A 20,821-nucleotide genomic window follows, 5' to 3' on the forward strand; every position below is an offset into this window, starting at 1 on the left:
GACCAGGCTGACACGCCAGCCGTGTGGCTGTGCTCCTCATTTGAGTGTCCCCGGTCTTAGGTTTGCCCTTGAGAAGAGATCAGCTTTTTTGGGGTCTCAGAGTCTCTGCCTAAGTTCAGAACAGAGGTGTGTAAGGTGGTAGCAAGGAGCAGGGTGTGTGGCCTTGGGAGGACATCCAGTGGAGGGCTTTCTGGAGGGGCAAGCTGTTGGCCACAAATCTTGCAAACACAACAGCAGCCAATTGCCGCTGGCATTTCCAATCAGAAATGACTTTGAAGCAGCTGCTTGGGCCTAAGAAAAACCAACACCCACTATAATCAGTGAGGTTTCTGAACGTAAACTGTTGGGAAAATTGTTTACAGAACATGAAATGAAAATGTGAAAATGGAAAATAAAATAAAAAAGAAAGGTTAGCCCGCAAGTCTATGCCAGTGACTGCCCTGGACTTCAAGGTCTGCTCTGTCTCTCTGCACAGTTTAGGTGTGGCGCTCTCCAGGGGCCATGGGAAATACTTCTTCCGAGGGAATGTAACCATTGAAGAAGGTAAGGCGCAAACTTGGGTTGGCTTCTCCTTGGGTATGGGGAGGAAGGCCCAGAGCCAGCTCTGGGAGAAATGGAGACTGTGTGTGACTTTCAAGCCTCTGGCTAGTGATTTGGGCACCTGACTCAAATCACTGCCCTCTGAGTGCGTCTTTCCTTGCCAGTTTTGTGTGGGTTTCTGAATGACAGGAACCCCAGCTGGCTTTATTATATTGTTGTACGCATAAAGTAGTGGAGGCAAATTATAGGAATCTCATACCACCGTTATTCTTGTCATGCATTCAGTGCTAGGGGAAGAATTAAATTAATGTAGAAGTCAAGTCTAAGGAGAAGCAATTCCGAGAAAGATCTGGAAGCCTTTGCTTGGAGCACAGTCTAGCCACCCACCCGTCTCAGGGGCTTTGTGTTATCCTTCACCAGGGGATAATGTGACGGTTGAAGAGATTGACAGGAGTTGGGAAGCAGAAGGAGGATCTGGTAACTCTAAGATCTTCCATTTTCATAAAGCGCAGGTGCACAGTGACTCCCATAAACATTAGCCATCCCAGTCTGTAAAGGCAAAGTATCTGTCACAGAAATTGTTCTTTCTATCACCAACAGCCCGTTGATCCTAAGCAGTTGCCGTTTCCAACAGTAAACATTTGGAATTAGGAGTGTGCTGTTTAACAGGCTCTTATTCTAGAAATGACTTTGAGTAAGGCACTTTCGCTTAGCCTGGACTTTGGGTCAGGTCCATCTGCTGATTGGCCCCGAAGTGCTTCACAGCCACTGGGTTTTATCTGACGAGGAAACCATGATGTCTGATGAAGCAGAAGGGAGAGAGGAGGGGTCCACTCAGCACTGGGCAGAAGCAAGGATGTACCCATCCAAGAGCCAAACATATGGTCTCTCTTCTCAAAGACACACAAGAGGACTTGAGCCAACCTTGTGGTCTGGACAAGATATACACTTAAGGATGTGTTCTTAGAAGCCACGTTTCAGTTTCTAGAATTTTCTAGTTCTGTGGGCTATGTATAACTTTGAGGGCATCAATGCCCCTGCACCAAAACAATTCATGTCCAAGCCATTTCAGATGAAATAGAGGAAGTGCCTCGTGGTCAGAGCAGGAGAGGTCTTTAGCGGATCATTTGCCTCTCTCATGTCTGTCCCCCTTAGCCTGTCTCGCCATTGCTTTTCCTCTCACATCTCTCTGTCTCTGTCTGTCTGTCTGTCTGTCCCTTTCCTTTCCTCTCTCTATCATCCTCCCTCTCCCTCCTCTCTCCTCCCATTCCTCCCTCCCTCTATTGTCTATTTTTTCCTCTCCATCTCATCTCTCTGGCTTTTTTCCTGCACCAATGTCTTTTCAGTCTTTTGGACCATTCTTCTGGTTACTGTCCCCTCCTGTGTGTTCCATAGCAGTTACGCTGAGCCATTGCTTGAGAGAATTTCAGAACTAAGCAAGCAATTAGTTTGAATACTTAGCAAGGGGGCCAAGTGTATGATTATCCCCACAAATGAGATCAGACCTTCTTTCCTTGGTCATCTGTAAACAAAAGGCCTCAGCCCTGCCACCTCCCTGAGGAAAAGAACCCAAGAAAACTGCTTTCCCCGAGGCTGCTAGTCAGAACCCTCATGTGGAAGAGCCTTGGCCTGACCATAGCTCTCTTCTGTTTCTGGAGTGGAAAGTTCTTTGAGGATGGCACCCATGTTCCAGGGGTTCTGTAGCTAGCTCCTCACATGGTTTGCCAATTCCTGCTGCTCTGAAGATGATAAAACAGCAGGATTTACTCAGAATTGTGAGAGGTCAGGGCTGAGGATTTAGCTTAGCGGTAGAGGCACCACGCCCTGGGGTCAGTTCTCAGCACCCCTAAAACAGTGTTGAAAGTTGAAGCCTGAGCTGGTCTTCCTGCTAATATTGTGTCTCTTCAAGATCTCCTCTGATACATTGCGTCTTTTATATAGTTATATACAATGATTGCTGAATAAATTGGGTGTATGTCATTAGTCTCAGCTTCCCTGAGTATGGTTTTATCAGAAGGGGAAAGGATTGGAGAGAAATTAGATTTGCTTGGTATTCAAGAACTCAGATCTAAGAAATGATAGTGGGTCTCATTCCTGGGGTCGCATCTGTGAGTACCATTATGCTGAGCCAGGGAGAGCTTCGAAGATGAAGGCAGAATAAATTGCAGTGAGAGAAAGAAGAGGAATGGACATCTTCAGCTGGCATCCCGGGAAGGTGCGGTTCACGGCCAGGCCACTGCCCTTCTCACTCCTGTAGTGAACACTCCTTCCTGTAACAAACATGGCTCACATGGGTCTTTGCTTTCTCCTTGGTATAAAAGTCACTTTTTCAGTAATGCTTTCCCTGATCACCAAAGCAGAGCTTGGTCTGAAGCATTCTTACCCCTGCCGCTCCCTGCCCCTCCCCATGCGTCTTCTCTGCCACTACCAACAGGTCAGCTGTTGCAGGAGTTCCAACTTCATTTCTGTTTCTCCTGTCACTAGAAATTACATCCCATGGAGGCGGGCTGTTTGGTTCTTGGGTTATTCCTAGCATATAGCACTGACCTATTCCTGCCTCGGGGAAAATATTGAAGGAAGTGAGGGAGAGAAAGAAGCAGGAAAGGAGGGAGAGAGGGAGAGAAGGAGGGAGGAAACAAAGAAAGAAGTGAGTGAAAGGGTTAAGAGAATGTGTGTGCATATATATTACATATATAAAATATATAATATAAATTATAAAAATGTATATCTCAAGATTTCCCTAGGAACTAATCACCATCATACTTAAACATCTTGTAGAGTTCTTGAGAATATTTCTTGGATAGGAAAATTTATGTAACTCAAGGATTGACAAGATATTTCCAAGATAGATAATCCAATGTTAGCATATTACTCCCTGTAGAACTAAGCAGTATTATGTTGGGCATCTAGTATTTTAGACATCTGTATTTGATAAGGATTAAGGTATTAAAGTCATTGGAGAAACTGTCTTCCTGAAACATTACAAACATTATCAGAGTACCTAAGCATGTCTAAACTGCTTGTCTGCAGATGACCCATTGGAATCAGAGAGAGAGGGTGGCTTACCTCATTGGTGCTGCTGTATCAAAACACATGAGGCTATAAGTGCCCTATAAAAGTTTACTTAGCTATTTGGTGGCCCTCTTGGGTTGACGTTCCGGAAGCAGCACAGCATAGCAAAGGTGGGAAGGAATGTTCCTGTATATAATAGGGCCACTCATACAAGTGAGGAAGCATGAGACTCATTATTGTGACCACTGCATTTATCTCTTCATAGTAGTAAACCAATCACCTAGAATCCTTTCACATCTACTAGCCTTCTTTGCTAGCTGAACGTGAACGAGTATTGACAGTCTCATGCAATTGAACCTATAGCATCACTCTCCCAATTATGCGCCATTCCTGTTTTGTGCACGAAGAAAACACGGAGAAGTAAATCTGTTAGCCTCACACCGGAGTTCAGTGGCCTGGCCCAGTTTTCAGTCCAGACTTCATGGAGCTCCCGAATCTAGCTTTATGCCATTCTGTTAGAAACATCCTTCTTTGTTGTGAAGTTGCGATTTCTCTGGGATGAGCACAAGGGGATGTGGTGGCGCTGGCCACAGTAGAGTGAGAACATAGTCTGGATGACTTTACGTGCATCCAGAGCCCTTGATCCCAGCCTATCCCTTTAGGGTTGATATCTACTGTGAACACACTCCCTCGTAAGTGCCACACTACAGTATTTGAGGTCTACAGGAAGAGGAGGAATACAGCTGCTTAATAATGCTTTGTCCTTGACTTCCAGGCCTGCATGACCTAGAACATCCCGACGTGTCCTTGGCAGATGAATGGTAAGATTTCATTAGTTGTTTATCAGCTTCAGGATTCCCTGCCCTCTTACCCAGTTTTCCTGGTCTAAACATGAAGTGGGAAGATGATCTGAATATTTATATGTCCTCCTTTGGGACCCTGTCACATCCTAGGTCCTACTGCAACACCGACCTGCACCCAGAGCACCGCCATCTCTCTCAACTGGAAGCTATTAAGCTCTACCTCAAAGGCAAAGAGCCTCTGCTTCAATGTGAGTGTGCTCTCAAAGCATGCCTCTGGGCGGGGGGGGGGGGGGGGGCGGAGAGGGACAGGAGCTGCAAGCCACGAAGGAACCTTAGGTTTCAAGAGCAGCTTTGCCTTCGTACGGACTATCAATCATAACCAGCCAAGTCTCTCCCTGTAGAAAGACATGAGAAATAATGGAGGTTATGACCATAGTACTCTTAGTCACATTGGCCCTGCACTCACAGGCTGCCTAGTTAGACAGCTGGGTAAGACCGAGGTGATAAGATGGAGGTGGACAAGAATGCACATCTCCGCTATTCCAGGCCTTCTACAGATAAGGAAGTAAGGCTGGCCAAAGAATGACCTCAGGCAAGATCATAGCCTAGGTCTCATGGTTCTCCAAGAGTCGGCTTATCATGGCACCTGTTGCCTTTTATTCTGTTCTAACCATTTCCCTTGGATATGCTCTGTGAGAACTAAATTGCTAGTGATCGTGGCCTAGGGGTAGGAGGGAGACCCCCTCACACACACACACACTGAAGGGCAGGAGTTCTGGATGCTCCCCTGAGGCCTGAGCAGACCCTCCCCATGACGAGCTAGTTCCAGTAGCCGCAACTTGAACAGAGAGAGTCACCGAAAGGCATGGCACCTGCTCCCCCTTCCATGAGCATCACTTATCAATGATGGGAAGTCTGCTCAACATGTGGTGTCTCACAGAATAACCAGAGCAATCCCAGCAGAGGTGTGTGGAGACTCTCCAGCCACACACTGACAGTTTCATGGGCTGGATTTGCTTTGGGAGTTATCCTCTGGTAGGAAAAGGATCAGGTGGGCAACAGATGAGCCCAATTTTTCATTTCTTTGAACTTGTTAATTACTGTATCAAAAATATCTTAAGCATAGTGATGCTATGAAACTACATTTTTAAATTGAGATTTTTTTTTAAAAAAATGTATTTTTTATGGGTATGGGTGTTTTGCCTACATGCACCACCTGAATTTCTGGTACCCACAGAAGCATTGGATCCCCTAAACTGGAGTTACAGATGGTTGCGAGTCACTGTGTGGGTGCTCAGAATCAAGCCTCGAGCCTTTGTGAGAGCCAGAGCCATCTTCACTGATAGCCACATCACCGGCTCTGAGTTCATCTTCCTTTAGTCCCCCCTTATCTTCCTCATATGTTATGATGTTTGCTTCAGGCACTTTTTAAGAAAGCAATATCAGAGTTAGTACTGAAGTCTTTGTGTTTCCCTGCCCTGTACCCTCTCCTTCCCCCAAAGAATGACTTTTCCTGTATTCGTTCATCGTTTCTCATGTGTCTCATACATGCTCCTACTCTTGAAGTAGGTTTCCATGAGCTGTGTGTAGCATTCTTTCATTATTTTGCATATTAAACTGTATATACAGAATTTACCATCCCAAACTCCAAAATCCCAAATCTGAAAATTGTCTAAGCAACAATAATGACATTATAACAGTCAGAAAATTCATTTGTTTTATGGACAAAAACACCTGAAAATATTGTTTGTAGATAGGGGCAGATTTGAGGTATATATGAAAAAAAATGAAATGAAATTTTTGTTTACTTCCATGTCCTAGCCCCACATCTCAGTGTGTATGCCAAAAATTATAAAATTCCCAAGGTCTGAAATATGAGCTATTTTGGTATCAAAGATTTCTATTATGAGACCCTCTGGATGTAGACATACCGATATAGTATATGAGTCACTGCATACAATCGTATACTGTGCAGATATATGTACAGTTCACTTTTACTCTTCATCCTTTTGAAGTTTGTATGTGTCATTTCTCTCCATTGGGTTTGTTCACCTTACCCACAGGATTCCACTATATAATCGCATCTCAACTATTGTCCTGACAATATGTGAAATTGATTATAGCGCTTATCTCATCCTGCTCTCGGGCAAACTGAATCCTGGCCCACCTCTGAAAAGCCTCTCCTAGACTCATGATCTCCAACCACTTGGCCTCTGCTAACAGTGCTCTGCCCAGAAGCCCTTTGGATAGGGACAGCTATCCCCCATTAAAATGAGGAAAATCTGAAATGGAAGAAATCATATCCTACGAGTCCCCATAATTGTCCATTGTGGTATTCCATTCTCATACCCTGCTGAATGCAGAGAGCTGAACTGATGGCTGTAGTGAGGGACCAGAGGCAGCTTTTCCAGGAGGACTCAGTCTGCTGGCCCTGGCATGAGCTGGGAGCTGGGAGGAGACGAGAGAACGCTATAGTGTGCACACCCAGCCTCACTGCTTGCTACTGTCTAGTCCAATTGCTTGGGGCGCAGGGGTATTAAGAGTGTATCGGGTATCAGGCTGTTTCATATTTGCAACCAGTGGGAAGTTAACTCATAAAGCAACACCCTGTAGAAGAACATAGCCTGCTGACCCCACAAACCAGTCCCATGAGCCGCTATGGTGTCCCTCTTTGGAGTCTAGCCAGAGCCTTCTTGTCTTCTGTCCTTCCCAATAGGTGACAAAGAATTGATCCAAGAAGTCCTCTTTGATGCTGTGGTGAGTGCTCCTATTGAAGCCTATTGGACCAGCCTGGCCCTCAACAAATCTGAGTAAGTGGCTGTCTGCATCCCTCTTTGTGGACATTTCCGCACAAGCTCCCCCAAACAAAGTTATGGTTTAAGGAACTAAACTGTTTCAGAAGCCTGGTGTTGAAGTTTTCTAATTTCCCCCTGAGCTCCAAACCACAGAGCTAGAACAGAGTAGCGGCATGGGCTTGGATGGCAGGCAGGCTCCGGGGCTTGACGTGGAGTTTCTCTGAGTATTAACATGACATGAAATACAGTCTGCAGAGGTAGGGTGACACTTCCGATAGAGGGTTGGGAGAAGGCACTTCCTGCCTTGCCACAGCCCTTCCCCCGTCACAGGCTGGAGGGAACTTGGGAGGAGGCCAGGGCAGGCCAGGGGAAAGGGATAACACTCTTTCAGGGGGGTGTCAGTTACTGCTCTGTGGTTTTGTATGTGAAGTGGAAGAGGGGGTGTGGGTGAGGGAAATCAAGAGTAGTTGATGTCAAAAACGAGGGCTAGAAATGTGTTAGCGGCTTATTATTGCTTTCCTATTGGCTCTCCCGAGACCCTCAAGCAGCAAGCGTTCAGTTCTCTCGGTCCATGTTCTCCATTAGTTTCTTCCTTTGCCTTTCTGTCTGGTGTATCTGTTGTTCATTCTTTCCCTGCCACCCATCGAGTGTGTGTGTGTACTCTGTGCACTAGCCAGGCAATGGGGAAGCAGGGGTAATCCAGACGGAAGACAGATACTGACTGCTATCAAGGCTTCTGCAGTATATGGAGCCATTAACACTTGGGATCCCCACAGTGAGCAAACAGGTAGACTGACAAGACCTGGAGTGGAGGAAGGCAATAGCACCAGTCGAGGGCAAGGGGAACTTCGGGAAGGGATCTAGCTAGACCTAGAACCACTAGATGAGAAAATACTTGGCAGAGTTGAAGCATGAGAGGTTACTGCAGAAATGTGGGGGGCAGGGAGGGGTGGTGTCAGGTGCCGACAGGGTGCTGCAGCAGGCTGGGTGGCTCTGGACCTTGAGGGTCCGAAAAGAGAGTTTGGAATTTCTTTTTTAATTTATTATCATGATGATGGTGGTGGGGGTGATGGTGGTGGGGGTGATGGTGGTGGTGGTAGCTGTAGTAAGGATTGAACCCAGTGTGTGGCACATATGGGGTGGATGTTCTACCACTGAGCTGTATCCCTTTCCTCAAGATTTTGGATTTTATATTCAGAATATTAGAAAATCATTGAAGGCTTTTAAGAAAGGAATAGGAAAAAAAAAACCTCTCTATTGCTGTATATAAAATAGAGTGTAACGGGAAAGAACAGCAGCCCAGCCTCCGAGATACCCAGGTCTCTGCTGTACATGTCAGGACAGTAGACACGCACAGACGAAGCTTCAGCTGTTGAGATCCTCCACGGCCACCCCAAGCCCTTCTGGTGGTTTGTGGTGTGAGCCAAGAGAGGCTGAGGCTCCCACTTGCATTCCCTGTTTGGAATTGAACACTGGGAAGCTAGTGATGGTTTTCAGGATAGACAATACCGAGGGAGGGGCAGGCACTGGCTAGACATGGCCAAAGCCTCTCCAGACAGTGGCGCTGGAGTCTCACCAGAGAAAACTTCAGGTGGACAGTCTAACCTGAGCCTGGGGCTCCATGGAGAGACTGCCATGCCTATCATTCTAGGGGCCACCCTCTCATCCGCATCGATCATATACCCTACGAGCCTGGGAAAGAATCAAAACTCACCGAAGGCTTTCTTTCTCTCACAAATACATGAGTGTCTCTTTTAGGGTCTTATGAAACTCTAAATTTGGAGCAAGGATTGCTGACTCATTCCTCACACATGCTACAGATTTCTTAAGTGGTAGCTTGTCCTGCTATCCACATCTGTAACTGATTGGATAGCCTTCCAATTTGGTATAGGCTATAAACAGAGCCAAATGCATCGTGTTGGTTTTATTCAACCCTCACCCCCAAGCCCCCATCACATATATACTTAAAGGTAGTACTGGCCACCTTGTCTACTGTCAAAGACTAAGAAATCAAGAACCTTATATTGAATAATGGCACAGACAGTGCTTTGGAACAAGTTGCTACTAGCATCTAAGACAGAGAAAGAGCCCGAGAATTACCATTGTACTCGTAATTTGCTTGTTGGGAAAGCTGTGTTTATGGAAGAGGACTTTTCCTTTTCTAAAATAAGAATTACATGCTGAAATCTCCCGAAGATCATGTTCAGACACTAGGTATGCTCTGGAAGATGAAGCACCATTATGCTGAGAGTCCTTTACAAAGGCAGTTGCTGCAGCTTCTACAAATGACACCCTGGGGGTGTGGAAGGAACCGTTGTGGTCCTTGCTGCCTTCGTGGCTTTAACTGCATGCTTGACGGAAGCACACAATGTGAGGAAGAAGTTATATTGGCTCACAGTCTCAGGAGAGCTCAGTTCATAATCACCCGGCCCCATGTTCTCATGCACAGCATCCCGGTGGCAAGAGCATGAGACAGGGCGGAGCTCTTCACTTCACCATAAATAGGACAAACGAGGGAGGAACCAGGGACAAGATTCCCCCTAAAGCTCTGCCTTCAGCAATTTCCTTTAACCAGCTACTGACATCCTCCTGAAGTTCCCAGAACTTCCCAAAGAGCACCACCTCCTGAGGACCAAGTCCCCAGCCTGTGAGCATTCTGGGGAATATTTCATAAACATTATTTCACTTATCTCTTTGGGAGTGGTTTTGAGAATGAAGTCTGTGCTTGAATGAAAGCTATAAATTCTTTTCCATCGTCAGCCTTCCACGCTGTAGCCTTCTCCAAAGCTGGTCCAACAGCTCCACTCCTTTCCTTCCACAGGGAAGACCCTACTGACATTCTTTAGACCAAAAATATACTTGGTAGCCTCACAGTAAAAACACATCCTGTGGACATCTTCCTGTCTCTCCTCTGAGTCTCAGGCTGCTTTCTCCAGGCTTCTACCAAGAACCTTGAGATGAGCAGTGTTTATGGCTGCAAGTACATTTCCCCCCTCATTCTGTATTTGTCGGCAGGGGCTTGATACATCTTTCCTCAAAGTCTCCGTTCCTGTAGGTTGTGTCAGGGGTAGGCGTAGTCTGTCCTTGGCGCATGCGTGTATGTGTCCATGTGTGCCTGTGTGAGTTCTCCTGGTGACTTTTAAAGTTCAGATTTCAAAGCAGCCGTTTGTCAAACATCCTGTGAGTCTTGAAATGTAAAAGCCATTATCTGCTTACTGTCTAGAAGCACTCCCTGACGTCTGCTGTTCTGTTTCAGGAATTCTGACAAGGGTGTCGAGGTCGCCTTCCTCGGCACTCGTACAGGCCTCTCAAGAATCAACCTGTTCGTGGGGGCTGAACAGCTCACCAATCAGTAAGTAGGAGGGTCTCTCTGCAGGGCCCAATGAAACCCCTCAAAGCAGAGATTCAAAGGGGGCTTATTTCATTTCTTGAGGTTCAGGCCACCCAGAGCCTGTTGAGAGCCTTTCTCTCCTACTGTTGGGGCCCCAGTGCACACGTTCACCTGTCAGTTTGCCCTTCCACAACCCTTTGTTCCTCCAAGTCACTGTCTGCTAAGTCATTTAGGACTTAACTTGAGAGACAATGCAGCTGCTGTGTGTGGAACAGCTGGAGGCAGGGATGTGCTGGGCTCCTGACTCACCGTTAGGGCACTCAGATATCCTGAAGCTCTTTCCCAGGAATTACTGCCAGGGCCTCAGGTCTGCTCCTGATTTGTTTGTTTCAATAAACCTCTGAGCCTCCATGCACAGCCAGAGAGGACACAGGGCCTCTCACCCAGAGGTGGGCTCTCTGAAGGTACTAGGATTGACGTCATGGAGTAGGAACCAACAGTTGCTGAATCTAGCCCTCAGCTTCTTATTCGGTCATGCTTAGTCCCAATACGTCAGGAGCTTCCAGCCCTTAGACATCAGATGGGTGTTTTACCTGCATGGGTCCATGGTCTGAATCTTTCCTGAGTTAATTAATACTTTCTCTCAATCTCTCTTCTTTGATACAAGGTCATTGTTAGGTCAGGAACAAATGGAACCTAAGATTCAGCAAAGTTGGAGCATGTGTTTAATGATTAGCCGAGTTCAGAGGTCCCTGGCAAACCTTGGACACCAGACCTCTAGGTACAGTGGTGAATCCACATAGTGGTCATGACTTTGAGAGGAGCTCCAAAGGGAGATGCCCCTTGAGGTCCTGTTCAGCAGTGTTTCTTCCTGTTGGTTAGTACCCTGGTACCAGTCAAGCCTGGCACATAGTAGATAGGTCAGTTTTTATGTGTTTGGTGAGATTGACTTTGGGTTCCTTTTCAAGGTCTTTCTCTTTACTAGAAGCTCACATCTATAATTTTGGAAGTAAGCTTTCATTGAAGCTTGGCTTTTTAAAGCTCTCCTTAACTGTTTATCCTCAAACAATGCCTTTCCAAGAAAGTAGGTAACCAGAAAGAATGAGAAGTATTGAGCTTCACGTTGCTTTCTCTAGAAAAGATCCAGAGAGTGAGCAAAAAGACTGTATTTTTTCTAGTGCTAACATTAAAACAAGGGAGCAATAATAATAACAGGTTTTCCCCTGGGCCTATGGCCTGCCTAGTCTCAGGTTACCTCAATAACTGTGTTGGGTATAGGTTCCTTCCCATGGAATAGACCATAGAGCCAAGAAAAAGTGGTTGCTCACTCCCCTAACATTTGTGCCATTATTGCACCAGTGGGCATATCTTATAGGCAGGCCTTAATTATAGCTTGCAGGATTCATAGCTGTGTGAGATTAATGATTACCTTTCCTTCTGGTAGCGCTTATAGCGCCTTCTAGCTCCATGAAGGCTAGCCAATAGGAGTGTAACTTCCACTTGAGTACCAGCCATATTTCTTCACGTTCTCTGCGATAAAAGCTATATGGTGTCTTTAGAAATAGGGTCTTATCATTAGCTGTGGAGAATAACCAATAGTACTAGCAATATTTTGTCATGTATAACAGAGTCTATGGGACCCCTTTAATCAATGACTCAAAAAGATATGGAGTAGAAGTGGGCAGAAAGACATACTATCTTGCCAAGAAACTTTTCATTCACAATAGCTACTGAGAGAGAATCAGTTTTCTTCAGTGGAGTGGCACCAGCCACATCAAGCATACTACAGGATAGACTGCATGCTCAGGAGTAATTGGCCAATACAAACCAGACTCATGATTTTAGTGCCATTTTTCTCTTCTTTTTCTTTTTAAGAGAGAAAGAACATGAAGTTGTATGCATAAGGAGAGGGTAGGATCTGGAAGAAGTTGGGGGGCAGGAAAGGATATGATAAAAATATGATATATGAAATTATCAAAGAATAAATAATTTTTCCCACACATACAAATAAGCAAACAAGCAAATGGCAACAATAAAATGTAGCACCTTGTAAATCTGGTAGCCTCGTTAGGTAGACATGGTAGACAGCAGACTCCCACTTGAGAGTAACAGGCTGCATTTACTCGTGGGCCTCTCTTCTGCTCACCTGGACAGCACGGGTTATAGTCACCTTTGGTCATTGTGATGATCAGATCCCTGCAACCTAAGAAGTCATCCCTGCCTCAGTGAGTGCCAAATCCACGGTATTACTTGAAGGTGAAGGCGTAAGTCAAAAACAATCCCACACCTGTTTAGAATTATGATTAATAGAATGGTTATTTATTTAAAGGGGAAAAAACTTACAGATCACCGTCCCAGACAACAGCCCTCTGCGCAATCAGGAAGGGAGTCTAGTCGCCGGAAGTGGAGCAGGAAGTAAGAGAGAGCAAGAAGGGAAGTGGCCGCTTTTTTAAAGGGAGAGAGACCACGCCCCAATGGACTGGTATCTCAGCGGCTAGTGGCTGGAGGAGCGGAAGGACCTCCCGCAACAATTACTGAGACCTACAATGGATGCCCATTGGCAGACTGGGTATTTTGAGAGAGATGAGGGAAATTTTTATCATTTTTCAAAAGAAAAAAACAGTTCAGGGGTAGATTTCTGGAAAGGAGTGTTGTTGGTGAGGGCTAGTAAGCAGAAGTAAGCAGCTCTACCAAAGCTATAACAAGTTGGCTGTGGCAAGTCCTGGGGGCACCACAATTTTGTGACAATATTAGCACAATGGGTCATTTACAAAGGAAGATAGTCACCCCTATCACTGAGGGAATCAGGAAATTGGGGAAATACTTTAAAGAAAGAAAACGGTTTCAAATTCCTGCTGAGCTTTTGACTCTACATGGGATAACATTTGTCCTCTGTATTAAACATGTGTGGAGCGCCTGCTGGATGCTGAGACCTGAGGACGCTGAGGGGAACAATGTTTCTGTCTTTTCAGAAAACTGAGACCTGGTAATGTGGTTGCAGGGACACCAGTTTCAGAATTGGGAACTAGAAGGTGGCCTCTTGTGTCAAGGGTTTCCTTTTAACAGAGTGGTATATACATCTTCAGTGCGAATCAAAAAAAAAAAAAAAAAAAAAAACAAATCTTGACCAGTCACATCCTAAAACTAAAGATTGATTTTATGAATTGAATGTTAAAGTTCATGAAACCACCAAGTCAGAACCTAGTAAGGACATAATTTTCTCCTTGATCCATGGACTGAAAATGAAGGCATTACAGATCCAAGTGATGGCCATTTCCATACTGAGACTTTTTTCCTGAATGGTCACTCTTCCTGAAAGATACTTGCAGACAGTGCAAGTATCTCCCTATCAGCAGAAAGTGCCCAGAGGCTATAGAGTAACAGTGGTCTCTGGAGGAAGCTCAGGTCAACAGATACTCATTTGGACTTCAGAACAGGAGTCTCCTTCTCCTAGGAGAAAGGCCCCAAGACTCTTAGTGGGAATCTGAAACTAGATAATTCCAAACTCTGTATATTGTCTTTCCTCTGCATTCACACCTATGAAAAAATTAATTTTAGACCAAGAATATAGTAGGCAATTATGACAATAGTATAATAGAAGTTATATGAATGTCAGTTATTTCTCTTAAAATATTACATTATTTGCTCTTTTTTGGATGTTCTGAGATAAGATGATTTACTGCTGTGTGCTGAGAGGATGTGGGTTGAATAGTATAGGCCTTGGAACATAGGTTGTGGCCACTTTTACATAAGCACTGTCGTCACAAGCATCTTGAATCACAGGTAAATGTGAAATGACTAAAGGGTTGGTAATGTATGAAGCATAGATATGTTAGGCCAAAGAGTGCTCATGTCCTTGGTGGGATGAAATGACACTCTAAGAATTTTCATCAAAGAGGCAGATAATTTAAAACTCAAAAGTTAATTTTTTAAAATTCCCACATATATTTTTTTTCAACCATGGTTGACTGCCAGTTTCTAATACACAGAAAGCAAAGCTGTAGGTAAAGAAGAATGTCTTGATTTCCTTTCCAACTGCTATGGGAAAAACAGCTAAAGCAAGAAATGAGTTCTTTGCCTTACAGTTCCGGGTTATAGTCGATCATGGCAGGGAAGTCATGGAAAGAACTTGAGAGAATGTTCACACTACTTCACAGTCAAGAGCAGAGAGAACAACAGGTTAATGAATCCACACAAACACTAAGCTTACCTTCCTCACTTTATGGAGTCTAGGATTCTCCCACGCAGTGAGTGGTTCCTCCTACAATTGAGATGGCTCTTCCCATATCAGCTGACATAGTCAAGACAGTCGCTCACAGACATTCTCAGAGGCTAACCTTCATCTCGACAGTCACTCACAGTTCTGCCCAGAGCTTGCCTACTAGGCATTGAGTTGACAAGGAACACTAGCTATCATGATGACTATATATTTAAGGCTCTTTAGAGAGATGTAAAACACTGAGAAAAATATTGTCCACAGGGCTTTGGGGAAAGAGATGTGACAATGTGTAAATTAGACCCAGGAAAAAAGCAGGCTATGTGACCAAGGGGCTCAGAGACTTGAGTGAGAAAAGAGCTTATGTGTGTCATGTGTTTAGATTCATGTGGGATGGAGACAATTTTTGAAGTGTATTTTGTGGTGCATTTGGAACTTTGTAAACAACAAATTTATAATGTACAAACATAGACACACACACACGCTGATAAGTTGTGGAAGTGACAGATACAGACATTACAAATTGACTCTTTCTGTAAATAGATGCACAAATTTTTAAAAAATTAACTTGTACTCCATAAGCTCTACATATAAGGCATCTACTAAAAAATCTTTAATAAGAAAAGTGATTTTGACTTTGAGAGGATGCAGTGGGAGAGAGAATGTGTATCAGTTGTATTCTCCATAGAAAAAATGCCATGGGCAAGGGACAGGTAGGCCAGGAAAGAAGAGGGGGCCGTGAAGTCCTGGGAGCCATTCTGTGTGCCAAGAGAGAAGCAACATAGACAAAGAAGAACCTGAAGGTCCTAAAAGGGGGCCTCTTTTGCCTCCCTTACACCTGTCCCAGTCGTTTCCCTAATGTAGTGGAAATACATTCTCAGAATCTGACTGCCGGACTCTACAAAGACGTTTCTGAGTGAAGTGTTGACTGGGGCCACCACTGGACTGAGGAGGGCAGGTTGGACTTCTCAGAACCAACCCTGGTCCCTCCTGACAAAGACTCTTGGATCTACTATGTGCATCTTGATCTTGAGTGGTATGATCCTCTTCTCGTTCATTTTCAGAGACTTCCTGAAGGCTGGAGACAAAGAAAACATCTTCAATGCAGATCACTTCCCTCTTTGGTATCGACGAGCTGCTGAACAGCTTCCGGGGAGCTTTGTGTACTCCATCCCATTCAGCACAGGTGGGGCAGGTCTTTCTGTTTCACTCTGCTGTCCTGGTCATTGTGGGGGTTTGCCTGAATCCTGAGAGGAGTCAATTTCAGTCTTCAGAGCTAATGCAGAACATTGGGTCAAGTCTGAACAAGTTACTTGTTCCACTCAAGTGACAGCCTCCAATGTAGTGGAGGTGTGTCTCAACCAAGTGGTGCAAAGGGCATTTTAAGAAGCAAGGTTGACATTTTGCATCCTATAGAATTTGAGGTCAAACTTCTCAGTCAATTTGTTTTCAATATTCATGTATAGAAGGTTCAGGCATCTTTGCTTGAAACTTCTCTGATTTATACCCTCAGACATATACAGTCTCTCTCTCTCTCTCTCTCTCTCTCTCTCTCTCTCTCTCTCTCTGACTTGGTCCTCACAGTGTAGCCTAGGATAACTGAAATTTAATGGTCATCAGTTCTTCTGCCTTGGCCTCTCCAGAGCTAGGATTACTTACAGCTGTGTACCCACACACTCAGTAGGACCATGTAGAAGGAGCTTCAGGCAGGCCTGCTTTTCATCCTGCCTGGCTCCTGCATGGCTAGCTTTACACCAGAAATAACAACACACAAATTGTATTCATTTAAACACTGCTTGGCCCATTCTATCTATCCTCTTCTTGGCTAACTCTTATATCTTGATTAACCCACTTCTATTAATGTGTGTAGCACCATGAAGTGGTGGCTTACCGGGACGATTCTAACCTGCATCCATCTCGGAGAAAAGAGCTATGGCATCTACCTCATTGCCTTCTTCCCAGCATTCTGTTCTGTCTACTCCGCCCACCTAATTTTCTGCCCTATTAAAAGGCCAAGGCAGTCTCTTTATTAACCAATGAAAGTAACACATAGACAGATGACCCTCCTACATCAGGACCAAGGCTTTGTATACTATTCACTCACTGACTGAGGGCTGATGCAACCAATGAAATCCATAGAACAAAGAATTTTTATAGTTTTAAATTGTGAATAAATTAAAGTTACCCAACCCTCACATACACTGAAATCCAAGTGTTGGTTTAACCAGACTTAGATAGAAGACACATTGGGCAGTTCAGTTGCTCCTGGATTTTTGTCATCTCAGGCTTTTTAACTTTTAATATGCTTTCTGTAGAAGGCTCTAGAACATTCTAGAAGCTTCAGAGAATGAGCCCCAGTCTCGTTGGCCTGCTCTCGAAAGTTTCTCAGTGGTTGCACTTTATTTTAGGACCTGTTGTGTGTCAACCCCTTGCAAACTTCCTAGCTCAACCTTCACAGACAAAAGTTCCACAGTGCTTGGTGTCACCTGCCACTGTCACTCATTCCCGTGAATGTCAGTGTCTGCAGACAGAGTGCCTCTGACACTTACAGAGACATGATGGCAGAGGTCTGATGTCGATGGCAGAGTAAGAGGTACCCAAAAGAAGTCACTTATCCCCAAAGTGCTCCCCATGCATGCTCACATGGGGATGATGATCCCTGCTGCCAAGTTATGTTACCATTTTCTCTATCCTTCTAGAATAATTATGCTTGAGGGAAAAAAAAAAGATTCTGATTAATTAAAACTGTCTTTGTAGTGGATTTGGAAACAGATTTTTACTGAACATTTAATCTGATTGCATAATAAAAAGTAAGCTTCATTCATGGTAAAACTATGAATAATATACAATCTTAGAAGATTTTCTGGCTACTTTTCACTTGGGTTTCTTTGAGAGTCAAGGGAAAACCACCAGGTACCTGCCACTGCGGTAAGACTGCTTGAATTGAGTACTCGGGGATGACCTGATTATTTGGACTTGGTCCAAATAAAATTCTTAGTTACTTTGGTCGTGAGTTTATTCCAGTTTTGGTTTGCCTTGCCTAGTTCTCAATGTTTCTGTTTGAAAAGAAAACAAGAGAAAAACAAGAAGAAAACCTCTTCCACCCCCAAACTAGCACACATAGTTTATGAACATGAACGTATCAGGTCAGGCTGTTCAAGGGACAGCCTCTCAAGGGGTTCTCAGCTCATTGGATTTCATTCAACTCAATTCTTTGAGCTCCTTTTTCTGAGGCAGTCACCAGATGATCTGGGAATTCAGAATTTATGCTCATGATCTGTAGTTAATGGATATTAGAACTGATTTTTACTAATACAAAACCAATAGTTGGACTCTATTGTTATCTATTCTAGTTATCTCCCTATATATAGTGTTTTTGTTTAGAAAAAATGGTTTTAAAATTTGAAGTTTGCAAACCAGTTAAAATCTATCTAGCAAATCAGTTATAGCAGTCAGCTTCCTCTAACTTCAGAGTTCGCTTTCATGTGGCCTTGTTTCCAGCAGTAACATAAAGGAGACCATAGACAGGAGCAAATGCTTCAGTGAATACCCATGGCTTACAAAGCCTGTGATGGCTTCACCATGAAGAACTGGATTCTCCCCAGAGCAGGTGGCAACAACACAGTCTGTTGCTTCTAGAATCCAGGGCAGAGTGTCCACATCCTAGAACGTTCAGGCTCTGGAGACAGAGTCCCAGCACGCTTTGCAGATGGATTACCATAGACCAGTATGGTTGTTCTCTATCCATGGGCCTTAGAACTCTTCATTATTTTACTATGGTGAGGTTTTTTTTTTTTTTTCTATAGGAGCAGTCAACAAAAGCAACGTGGTAACAGCAAGTACTTCCATCCAGCTCCTGGATGAACGGAAATCTCCCGTGGTGGCAGGTAACCAATGATTTTGGTCATCAAGTATGTTATGAGCAGGGCTTCTGTTTTGTCTAGCACGCTCACACCCTGAAAGGTAGGTTTCAAAAAGAGAAAAACAAACATTTCTCCTTCGGCTCTGCGCTAGCTCTTTCACACTGAGGTGCTAGCATAGTTTTCTCAACCTGTAGTTTGCGACCCTTTTGGGGATTGAACAACCCTTTCATGGGGGTTGCCTGAGAACATCCTGTATATCAGTATTTATGTTACAAATTGTAACAGTAGCAAAGCTACAGTTATGAAGTACCAATGAAAGAATTTTATGGTTGGGGTCACCACAACATGAAGGACTGTATTAAAGAGTTGTAGCATTAAGAAGGTTGAGAACCACTGTTCTAAAGGCTCATGGGGCTGTATGCAAAAGAAGGAATCCTTCCCAGTGTTCCTGTTGAATCTGAGCCCAGGGGAAATAGTTGGAAAATATAGTGAGAATTTCCTAACAGCAGGTAAAACTTGAGGAATACGGCAAGGATCATGATGAGCATACAAAGAAATTAAAGGGTTTTTTTCAATATATTAGCACACATAACCTGAAATATGGCCTTCTCCTCAGAGACCAAGAAGCATGCACAGGTGCTGGGTCTGTGAGCAGGGGAAAGCTAAAACATTTTATAATTAAGACTTGGGTTGTCAAGGAAGCCTTTTCTCTGCTCTCATCCTATAGGAGCCCCAGCCACCGCCTATGGCTGGCTGGGGTTTGTACTGAAGGGCTGGAATCTGCCACAGTTCTCCTATAAAGGCTTAAGACCATGCCTGGCACATAGTCCATTCTTAATCCACCATTTCTGGATCCATCAGTTGATGGATGTGTGAGATGTGCCAAGCACTCTCCTGATCCGAACTATGTTTACCAAAGGGAGTCATTTGTTTTGGGGGCAGCCTCCTTCATGGAGCTGGACTTGAGAGTGACTTTGAACACCCACGCCTATGTCTGCATGCTGTGGTAATTTGTAGAAAGGGGGCCGAAGGGAGCAGAGGAGCAGAGCTGACTGAAGCACTTGCTCTTTGGCTGGGAATCACTGCTGTTCCCTCCACTTCCTTTCTGACAGGGCCTGTGCATCATAATTATATTAGCAGGGGGCTGAACGATCAGAGGACAGCCACTCTGGTTATCCTTGGGTTATTGGATATGACAAGGAAGACGGTCTTATGTGTTTGACCTGCAGCTTATCTTGAACTAGGCAGACCTACAATTAATCAGCCTGCAGATAGGGGCTCTGAGGATTCATGGCCGCTGTCTTCAAATACTGTCACTTCATGCCTCATGTTCCTTGAGGAAAGCAGGAGATAGGGTCATTTTGCTCAGCAAGATTTATTTTTGCTTCAAGGAGGTCAGACTTGCTTACCTCTGGGCTGTTCCAGCCAGCTAATTCTGGAGGCATGTTATCTTCTGGGGGTTATCTTCTGGGGGTTAGAGTCATAGACAACAGATGTCTGTCTAAGGCAAGGTCAGGCAAAAGCAGCCCATCTGGTTCAGAATTTCTCTTAAAAATTCTTCCTGTGGGTCTTTTCTTCAGTGACCATAATGGGTGTTCCAGGTCGCTTCTAAAGTCACCTATCCCAGCCACCTCTGTCCCAGTTCAAAAGGGATGTTCAAGTACGAGCAAAAGTTTACTGTTATACAAGCGTATATGCCCTAGCCTGGAAACAGTGTATCCAAGCTAACAGGGAGTACATAATTTGCAAATAGTTTGCTGGTCTATTATTGAGTTACACAGCTGGCCAGAGAATGTGGGCAGGTGACCGTTTGGCTCACCTTGCGGGGATAGGCAAGGCATCTCTGACTTGTTGTTTCTAAGTGTGTATCAACTGGTGTTCATATTCGACAGATAATTACAGAGCAAAGCCGAGAAAGAAGGTTGCCCGGGGAACTGTATTTAGTTTGGACCTTTTAAAGTGGGTGACTACTGACCTTCTTTTCCCAACTGTGTTTGGGAGATATGAAATAAAACAGTCTCACTTGGCTTTGATCTTGAAGACTGCTGTGGACGCAGCCCCATGATGGCAGTGACCTCAGGGGGACCTTCCTCTCTCCAAGAGCAGAACAGCCTCTTCAATTCATGCCCTGCTTCCGTGGACTTTGTTCCAACTCTCATGTCAATCACCAGGGGACGAGGGTCTGTAACAATCCACTCCGTGTTTTCCTCCAATTACTCAGATACTGTTTACCATTATGAAATTAAAGGGGCCCTTTTAGT

The 20,821-nt window shown here is 44.6% G+C and overlaps 1 protein-coding gene across 2 annotated transcripts in view; it reads left to right on the forward strand.

Annotated features, from left to right (window-relative positions):
- Cacna2d3 (calcium voltage-gated channel auxiliary subunit alpha2delta 3) overlaps positions 1-20,821 on the forward strand; it is an 835,389-nt gene that overhangs the window by 665,013 nt on the left and 149,555 nt on the right. For both annotated transcript variants that reach the window (XM_041662952.1, XM_041662953.1), the window contains 7 exons: positions 476-543; positions 4,328-4,373; positions 4,506-4,603; positions 7,072-7,165; positions 10,407-10,502; positions 15,762-15,883; positions 18,504-18,584. In XM_041662952.1, coding sequence (XP_041518886.1) covers positions 476-543; positions 4,328-4,373; positions 4,506-4,603; positions 7,072-7,165; positions 10,407-10,502; positions 15,762-15,883; positions 18,504-18,584 — 605 coding nt within the window. The remainder of the gene's footprint in view (positions 1-475; positions 544-4,327; positions 4,374-4,505; positions 4,604-7,071; positions 7,166-10,406; positions 10,503-15,761; positions 15,884-18,503; positions 18,585-20,821) is intronic.

Source organism: Microtus oregoni, unplaced genomic scaffold, assembly GCF_018167655.1.
Source record: "Microtus oregoni isolate MIOR12 unplaced genomic scaffold, Mior012 000013F_ref0000133, whole genome shotgun sequence".
Classification (NCBI taxonomy): Eukaryota; Metazoa; Chordata; class Mammalia; order Rodentia; family Cricetidae; genus Microtus; species Microtus oregoni.